We start from the raw sequence: 9119 nt of genomic DNA, 5'->3' as shown, positions 1-9119 counted from the left end.
CTTTTATTTATTTAAAATATTTATTTATTCCCTTTTGTTGTCCTTTTTTTTTATTGTTGTAGTTATTGATGTCATCAATGTTGGATAGGACAGAGAGCAATGGAGAGAGGAGAGGAAGACAGAGAGGGGGAGAGATAGACACCTGCAGACCTGCTTCACCGCCTGTGAAGCGACTCCCCTGCAGGTGGGGAGCCGGGGACTCAAACCGGGATCCTCTGCCGGTCCTTGTGCTTTGCGCCACCTGCGCTTAACCTGCTGCATTACCGCCTGACTCCCACAAAATTTATTATTTTTTTAATTAAAAAAAGAGGGAGTCGGGCAGTGGCACACTGGGTTAACCACCTCCAAGGGGGTCGCTTCATAAGCGGTGAAGCAGGTCTGCAGGTGTCTATTTTTCTCTCCTCCTCTGTCTTCCCCTCCCCTCTGTGCCTCTGTCCTATCCAAGAGCAGCAGCAACGACAATGCTAACAGCAACCACTGCAGCAACGACAATGGACGAAAGATGGCCGCTAGGAGCAGTGGAACCCTAGTGCAGGCAGCGAGCCCAGCGATAACCCTGGTGGCAAAACAAAAACAAAAACAAGCATACAGAGGGTTGGCAGTGTTGCAACCAGTAAAGCTGCACAGATTTGTACCAAGCGTGAAGGACCAGATTCTAGTTTCCCCCACGCCACCTGCAGAGGGGAAACCTCACCAGCAGTGGAGCAGTGCTGCAGGTCTCCGTCTCTCTCTCTCTCTCTCTCCACCTCCTCTTGCCCTATTTCCCTCTGTCTATCATGAGGAGAAGCAAGCAAGCAAGCAAGCATATATAGGAGCCTGGGAAGTATCTCAATGACTGCAACGCTGGCTCTAAAGACAACGCCAGTTCGATACCCAGCATTGCACGTATCCGAGTTCTGTCTCTCTCTGTCTCTCGGGAAGGAAATGGAGGGAGGGGGCAAAAGAAAGGGAGGGGGAGAGAGAGAATGAATACACGGTACACGTTAGGTAGGTAAATATCCTACACAAAGCTCTTCAGACCTTTAGTATTTCAGCTGGTCGGGGATCCCCAGAGGACTGAGGCAGATTTCTAGAACATCCTTGATCATTCCTGGGCCATCCAGACATTTCTTGAAATGCGGGGGGGGTGGGGCGCCGTGGCTCCTCTCTGATGGACTTAATAGAAGGCAGATGACCGAGGGTGAGGGATGGGGAAGGTCCCCGAGGACACAGAGACCAGGGGTCCCCAGGCTGTGTGCCCCGACCTGGGGAGTGTGAAGGTGCGCGGCGGGACGTACTAGCCCTGGCCGGCCCGGAAACCGCGGGCTGGACCCGACCACATCCGCCCGGCTGTGAGAACTCGGGGGGGGGGGGGGGGGCGGGACGGAGCCTACTTCCGGGTGCGGCGTGCTGACGTCACTGTGCCGCGCCAGCCTATCGCGACGGCCCCGGCGGCCGACGCGGCCAGCGGGCGGCCAGCGGGCGGCGCTGCGGCCCTGCGGGCGGCCCCAGAAATCCGTCATCGCGCCGTAGCCGCCCCAGCCCAACGTCTCCGCCGGCGCCGCCATGGCCGACGTGGAGGACGGCGAAGAGCCCTGCGCCCTGGCGTCTCACTCCGGGAGCGCGGGCTCCAAGCAGGCAGGCGACAAGATGTTCTCGCTCAAGAAGTGGAACGCAGTGGCCATGTGGAGCTGGGACGTGGAGTGCGACACGTGCGCCATCTGCAGGGTGCAGGTGATGGGTAAGCGGCGCGCCGGCCGGGCCTGGGGCGTCGGGGGGACGCGGGGAGGCCGGGCCGGGCGGGGTGGGGTGCTGGCGGCGCCGGGAGCACACGGAGGGGACCGGCGGGCGCGGCAAGGGAAACACTCGGTCTGCGAGGCCGGGGAGCCGGTCGCCCGGAGCAGCTCCGCGGAGGAGTCGGGGGCAGCCCGCAAAGAGCAGCAGGAGTGACCGACCGCCTTCGTTCACTTGGGTGAAGACATTGCAGCTGGCGGCGACCTGCCTCTCCTCCCCGCGCCAGCAGGGCCCTCCGCTGCCGTCGTCCAAGCGGCCTTGGATCTGCTCCCTCTGCCCACTCCCCACCCCGACCCCACACCCCACACCCCGGAGTCTGCTGACAACCCAAACGAGTCGCACTCTCTGCGCACACAAAAGTAGATAGAAAGCCACCTTGGTGGGCGGCCGGGTGGCGGCGCACCTGGTTGAGCGCACATGTTACAATGCGCAGGGACCCGGGTTCAAGCCCCCCCCACCTGCGGGGGTGGGGGTGGGGGAAGCTTCACAAGTGGTGAAGCAGGGCTGCAGGTGTCTCTGTCTCCCCCTTCCTCTCAACTTCTGGCTGACTCTATCCAATAAATAAAAGGTAATTAAAAATGGCTATTTAGGGGGCCGGGGCATAAGGATCCCGGTTCGAGCCCCCCCCCCCCCGCTTCCCACCTGCAGGGGAGTCGCCTCACAGGCGGTGAAGCAGGTCTGCAGGTGTCTGTCTTTCTCTCCCCCTCTCTGTGTTCCCCTCCTCTCTCCATTTCTCTCTGCCCTATCCAACAACAACATCAGCAATGACGATAATAAGTACAAGGGCAAAAAAAAGAAAAAAAATGGCCTCCAGGAGCCCCGGATTTGTAGTGCAGGCAGGAAGCCCCAGCGATAACCCTGGAGGCAAAAAAAAAAAATTTTTTTAATTGTTATTTAAAAAAAAGTTACTTTGGTGTATTGCACCAAAGTAAAGGACTTTAGGGTGGGGGTGTTCAGGTCCTGGAACATGATGGTGGAGGAGGATCTGGGGGGGGCGTTAGATTGTTAGGTGGAAAACAGAAATGGTCACACATGTACCAATTACTGTATTTCACTGTCGACTATAAACCATTAATTCCTTCCTCCCCCCCCCCAGTAAAAGAAAGGAGAAAGTAACCCTGAATTTAAGCTTGTTGCTATGAGTTACTAGGGGGTAGCTGATAGCTGAATAAAAGGGCCAACAGCGCCCCTGTGCTGGGGCCCAGCCTTTCATGGACCCCAGCAGGCAAGATGAACACTGCTTCCTGCATGACAGCCTCAGGGCAGCTCATCGCTACCAGAGAATCACAACAAGAACACAGTCACATCCCCTGGTGACTTGGAGTGTGTTGGGGGAAGGTCCCCTTAACCAGGACAACCTGGGGTGGGGGTAGAGTGTGGGAATAAAAGTGTTCTGCGGGCTTTTAGATCTGGGGGTTCAAGAAGAACCAGCTTGGGGGGGGGCGGTACAGTGAGAGCCAAAAATGTAAAAAAAAAAAAAAGTTTTCAGTAAATAAAGGCTATAAGGCCTTCAACGAGGGAACAATTCATCTGCTTCCTGCCCCTCCCCATGGTAGGGAGCCACTTCCTGGAGGAGGTTCAGGCCTGCCCTGCTCTGGGCCAGGCCTGGGAGGGACCTTTTCCAGATAGGTCTCAGTTCTCTGATAATCACGAATAAAACATCAACCTTCTTGGAGAACAACTTGGTCCCGTGGTACTTGTATGGTTTCTGCTTCAAAACCGTAGACCTCCCAGAAAAAGCGTTGTGCAGAGCAAAGTTACTTGTTGAGAGAGGGCATTGAAGCTACGGTGAGAACATCTGAAAGGTTATGTTAGAGCAGGTGAACAGAATGGAGGTTTTGTCCAAAAACTTGGTGCCTTGCCCTGAAAAAATAAGAAAATAACAAAGAGCATTGCTGTACTCTCCTGAGAGATGAACTCTAGACCTACCAGGTGCAAAAAGATTCCGTACATTTATTTTAATATCCTCTCTCTCTCTCTCTGTCCCTTATTCATGAGGTCATGTTTCAAAGAGAATTTACAATAATAGAATTCAGTCTTTTGTGTGTGTTAGTTTTGAACAGACTTGACTTTTTAAAATTTATTTATTTATTTAATTTCCCTTTTGTTGCCCTTGTTGTTTTTATTGTTGTTGTTGATGATGTTGTCGTTGTTGGATAGGACAGAGAGAAATGGAGAGAGGAGGGTAAGACAGAGGGGGAGAGAAAGATAGACACCTGCAGACCTGCTTCACCACCTGTGAAGCGACTCCCCTGCAGGTGGGGAGCCGGGGCTCGAACCAGGATCCTTCAGCCGGTCCTTGCACTTTGCGCCACGTGCGCTTAACCTGCTGATCTACTGCCCGACCCCCCAGACTTGACTTAACCATGGCATTTAGTGAGTGAGTGTGTAGGTTACAAATGGCTCAAGTTCACATTAACTTTCTAATTGTAACTTGAATTCCGCTGACTGTGGATTAATGTTGCAGACTCACAGCAGCTCTGCCTTGGGTTCAGGGTGTCATTGGCGACTAGGCTGTTTGTTTCTGAGGTATTAACATCTGTTTGGTCTGGAGAGTCCCCACTCCCCATCCCCAGTTGCCAGTCCTTGGGCTATTATTTCTGAAAAGTGTTCCTGCTATGGCATGCCTCTAAAAAATGTTGTTTCAATCGTAGGGATAACCTTCAGAATTTAAAATTTTTTTTTGTCTAAAACTTTAGGATTTAAAAAATAGTCATACTAGGTCAGTGTTTGCTAAGCTTTATGTGTAATTCAGAGATTTCAAGATTCTACTAAAGAGTCCACCTGGTGTACCCCCCCCCCTTAGTGTTTGGAATATATGTCACACGTGTATATTGCACACTAGGACTTCTTGATCCACAGCTTGTCCGCACATCCTGAAGTAGCTAATGCTGTCTTCCTGGTTTCAAATCTGCCTCCATTCTCAGAGTAAGTGAGGCTGACCTGGAAGAAGGAAGCAGGTTCGCTAGCACTGCCAAGTTATTTAACAAAAAAAAAAAAAAAAAAAAGCAGGTAGAGACTAGGCGGTGGTGCATCTGGGCGAGCGCACAAATCACCATGCACAGGGACCCACGTTCAAGCCCTGAGTCCCCACCTGCAGATCAGCGAAGCAGGACTACAGGTGTCTCTCTCTTTCCCCTCTATCTCCTCCTCCCCCTCAGTATGTCTCTGTTTTATTAAAAAAAAAAACACCATGTAGGTAACTCATGGGTAACTTGGACATTTGACAGAATTTTTTGGAACATATTTTCCTAACTAGTGAAAAGCTGTTGGAATCACCCACTCAATTCTGTGATTGGAGTCATGTCTTTCCTGTTACGTAACAGTCCTTATGCTACTGAGTTGTTTGCCAATCAACCTTTCCTTTTGCTGGTGGACCAGGGACCTAGACTTGATCATGTTGGTGTCACCAGCTCTTAAGTGGTGTAGATGCTTGGTAGTTGTGGAAAGTCCCTGAGGACTGGGGTTGATTCTAAGCCAGGCCACAGAGGAGGCCAGGGTGTTATGTTTCTTCATGGGTAGGAGCACGCTGAGAGGAGCAGAAAGATGCCTGCTTATGACCCAGCCTGAGAGAAGCAGGCTTCAGCTGTTCTGTGTGTGCTTTTGTTTTTTCAAAATTATCTCTCTCTAACGTAGGTTTAAAAAGTTTTGTTTTCTGTTGCCTTGAATTTCCCTTGACCCAGCTTTTACTCCTCTTAAACCTAGTGGATTTTACTGGTTCCCAGGAACTTTCTCCGTGTCGCTTTCTCAAGCAGACAGTCGTACAAATTGAGTTATGCAAAGATTGCTGCTTGTGCTTTTGATTTCCCTTCTTTCATTTATTCCCAAGTAATGTATCATTTCACCGCGGTTGGATAAATGCACTGGGTCCATGCAAAGAGATTATTTTCTCAGGGGGAAGGAAGAAAGAACCTGGCCTCTGAGTTTTTAATTAATTTTCAGTGTAATTTTGTATAGGTTCTATACTTCAGATTTTATGTATACAATGAAAACGCCTTCCCTTTCCAACCCCTCCCCGGTAAACTTTATTGTCACTGTTATTGGCCATCCTTGTAGTGTGTGTGTAATATGCATAGCTCTGTGGCAGAACAGCATGATAACCCACCCCCTAAGGCCGTGCTAAGCGGGGGAGCTTATAAAACTTCAATGTAGTGGAAGTGGCATATTTTCCTCTAGTGGTCGCATCCTCTGTCAGGCCATCTTTTCCTCAGCTGTGAGACTAGAGGGTCAGTAGGTAACCCCTGAAAAATTGCTCCTGGTCGTAAGTAACTTAGTGGAGTACCTTGTCCTAGGATCATCTCCGAACAGTTATGTTCAGATGAGAAACTAATAGTACAGAGCCTTTTATCTCCATCTTTAGCCCTTTGGGTTTTTGTTTGACTTTGAAGTGTCTGGGTTTTCAATTGCTTTCTGAACATCAGAATGAGAATGGCTATATTTGTTTACTTTTAGATGCCTGCCTTAGATGTCAAGCTGAAAACAAACAAGAGGATTGTGTTGGTATGTTGTAATTTTGCTCTCTGGCTTTTTCAAGGGAAGGTTTTCTCTCAGTGGGGATGTTTGAATTTGCGATTAAGATCGATTTTACCAATATACATAAATAAACTGTAAAGCAGTGATCCATTATTAATATAAAATACGTTTATTCACAAAAGGCCTTAATGTAATAACTTGGCAGGTTCTTTTATTGCCTGTAATTGAAAAATGTTTATAAATTCCAGAGATGACTATAGTCAACATTTTGATAAGCAAAAAAAGAAATTATTCTCTCCTGGTAAGAAAATAGTGTAATAGGTCAGTTTTGGTAGACTTTTATTCTAATAATGCAGTTCTGTCTTCAGTACTTTTTTTTTAATGCTATAGTAACTTCTGAACATAAGAGAATTCAAATCTCAAGATTGTTTTATGAAGATTGCAGTTTGTGTGTAGAGATCTATTGAACTTGCTTACAGTCCTAGACTCTAGGAATTATCTTAGTCTAATATCCTAGGGCTGAGGAGATAGCATAATGGTTATGCAAACCAATTTTCATTCCAGAGACTCAAGAGGTCCCAGGTTCAGTTCCCAGCACCACCATAAGCCAGAGCTGAGCAGTGCTTTCAGAAAAATGAAATAAAAGTGGTCTGGGAGGTGGTGCAATGGTAAAGCTTTGGACTCTCAAGCATGAGGTCCCGAGTTCGATCCCCAGCAGCACATGTGCTGGAGTAATGTCTGGTTCTTTCTCACGCCTCCTGTCTTTCTCATAAATAAATAAATTCTTTAAAAAAAAAATAAGATGAAGTTTTAAATCACTCGAAGATATGTTTGTTTTTGAGGTAATCAGTTTGAGTCAGGCGGTAGTGCAGCAAGTTAAGTGCACATGGCGCAAAGCACAAGGACAGCCTTAAGAATTCCGGTTCGAGCCCCCGGCTCCCCACCTGCAGGGGAGTCGCTTCACAATCACAGGCAGTGAAGCAAGTCTGCAGGTGTCTGTCTATTTCTCCCCCTCTCTGTCTTCCCCTCCTCTCTCCATTTCTCTCTGTCCTGTCCAACAACAACGACAACATCAGTAACAACAACAACTACAGTACAACAAGTGAAACAAAAGGGAATAAAGAAAAATTTTTTTTTAAAGTTTTCCTGGAGTGAGAGGTCAACTTGCTGTTTTAGTGTTCACATGGTTTATAAGCAGCACCTTAGTAACAGTTTCTACAGTTCTAACCAAATCACATTGCTTCTGGATGGCTGAACACAGTTCATTTGCACTTGGAGAAAACAATGGAGTAAGTGCACAGCTGGTAATGTTTAGAAACAAGCCTATCTAAATAGCCGACCACGGATCCAAAAAGTATAAAACTCGTATCTTGATACATTAAAATCAGGAGAATATTTCTCATTAAAACCCAGAACATCCTCAGGGTCAGTGTGTGGGTCTCAGGGAGGCTCAGACCTTGGGTCTCCGACCCACGTAGGAGCCACGGTCAGCTGCCTCCCACACACACGTTGGAGGACAGGACAGTGAGCCCTGCAGCGTAAGCAGAGTGCACTCTCGCTTTTAAAACATCACACATGCCAGTTCCTCTTTCTTTTTAAACAGAAAAAATGTTGACTGACTAGCTGTGTTTATTCTTGTTTTCCTAATTTAGAATAAGCAATCACTTGAGTTCAGCAGTTTAGTTTGAAATTGTAATGTGAAATACCTTTATTTTCCCATTCAGTGGTCTGGGGAGAATGCAATCACTCCTTCCACAACTGCTGCATGTCCCTGTGGGTGAAGCAGAACAACCGCTGCCCTCTCTGCCAGCAGGACTGGGTGGTCCAAAGAATCGGCAAGTGAGCTGGTGCGAGGCTTGCTTGGTGCTTGGTCGCAGCCTGGTGGGTTTTTTCAGCACACGCCCTACAAAGGCCAGAGCTCTCCCAATAGAAGGGGACGCCTCCAGTCATTAGAATACATCAAAGGCTCGGCTTAGCATTTTGTCCGGTCTTACTTCCAGAACTTCTACAATGAAGATAATTTATAAAGTTGTTCTTCCCTACCTCTGTGGTTATGTGCCACACACGCCGCTTTTAAGTGTTAAAACGGAGGAGAGAGCTACAAAGTGAACTTTTATAACTTACTGATATTGGAGGGATTGTGAAAGCTATGTCCTTCAGAAGATTAAAAGACAATGTTAATGGTAACAGACGATGGAGCTTAAAGCCCAACTTTCATCTGAAATATGTTCCTGATGTTTACTTTTATTGGGAAGAAGGGAGACCCATGAAATCTTTACTTGATATAATGAGAATTCTAAATTTGAACCAGTAAACAGGGTCAATAAAATTTCACCTTTTTAGTTTTGGGATCTTGGTGGTCAAATGTTTAGCTCATCATTCTCCATCTGTGACTCATAGAGAAAACTTACACGTATACTCACCTCCCTGTTCAATCCTGTGGCACAGGACAGACGTGTGTTCCCATTCTGGCCCAGTTATGTTGTAACTTAGCTGTGTTTCAGGTGTAGTGGTAGTAAGCAAGAAAGTTTCACCACTGTAGTGTTGTGTCAAAAAGTTTTATTTCATCACACAGTGTTTTAATATATGGCTTAGTGTGTATTTCATCTGAATTGTTGGAGATTTGCGCATAACATTTAAACTCAATAAACTAAATTTCTAAATAGAAGGCTTCACATTTAATTTGCACAAAAACAAAAAATTCACATACCTTTCCATCTGTTAATCATAAAATATGTTACCTGGAAGTATACATGCAAGAAAATACATTCATTTTACCAAACTTAATTACTTTAGAAGAAGTTATTTATGGGTCACAAGTTTATGTTTATTTTTTTCCAAAATAAACATTACTGCTATGAAATTTAAAAGCT

General features: G+C 47.1%; 1 protein-coding gene across 4 annotated transcripts; it reads left to right on the top strand.

Moving 5' to 3' along the window:
- The first annotated feature begins 1492 nt into the window (after positions 1-1492).
- RNF7 (ring finger protein 7) lies at positions 1493-8914 on the top strand. 4 transcript variants are annotated; one of them, XM_060197482.1, is made up of 4 exons: positions 1511-1720; positions 6226-6273; positions 7971-8127; positions 8247-8914. In XM_060197482.1, exons 1-3 carry the CDS (start codon positions 1546-1548, stop codon positions 8087-8089), a joined length of 342 nt encoding a protein of 113 aa, XP_060053465.1. In that variant the 5' UTR covers positions 1511-1545; the 3' UTR covers positions 8090-8127; positions 8247-8914. The 4 variants fall into 4 exon arrangements, with proteins under 4 accessions (XP_007530000.1, XP_060053466.1, XP_060053465.1 ...); XM_007529938.3 differs by lacking the exon at positions 8247-8914 and having other exon boundaries at positions 1493-1713; positions 7971-8027; XM_060197483.1 differs by lacking the exons at positions 7971-8127; positions 8247-8914 and adding an exon at positions 6811-7008 and having other exon boundaries at positions 1500-1720.
- Positions 8915-9119: the final 205 nt, after the last annotated feature.

Source organism: Erinaceus europaeus, chromosome 9 (genome assembly GCF_950295315.1).
Source record: "Erinaceus europaeus chromosome 9, mEriEur2.1, whole genome shotgun sequence".
Taxonomy (NCBI): Eukaryota; Metazoa; Chordata; class Mammalia; order Eulipotyphla; family Erinaceidae; genus Erinaceus; species Erinaceus europaeus.
This window is presented reverse-complemented; position numbering and strand designations above follow the sequence as displayed.

Excerpts from the sequence above, each read along its gene's own strand:
- RNF7 (XM_060197482.1), top strand. The coding sequence starts at position 1,546 with ATGGCCGACGTGGAGGACGGCGAAGAGCCCTGCGCCCTGGCGTCTCAC. Across the intron at positions 1,721-6,225 it reads CTGCAGGGTGCAGGTGATGG|ATGCCTGCCTTAGATGTCAA; the intron begins GTAAGCGGCGCG and ends GTTTACTTTTAG. Across the intron at positions 6,274-7,970 it reads CAAACAAGAGGATTGTGTTG|TGGTCTGGGGAGAATGCAAT; the intron begins GTATGTTGTAAT and ends TTTCCCATTCAG.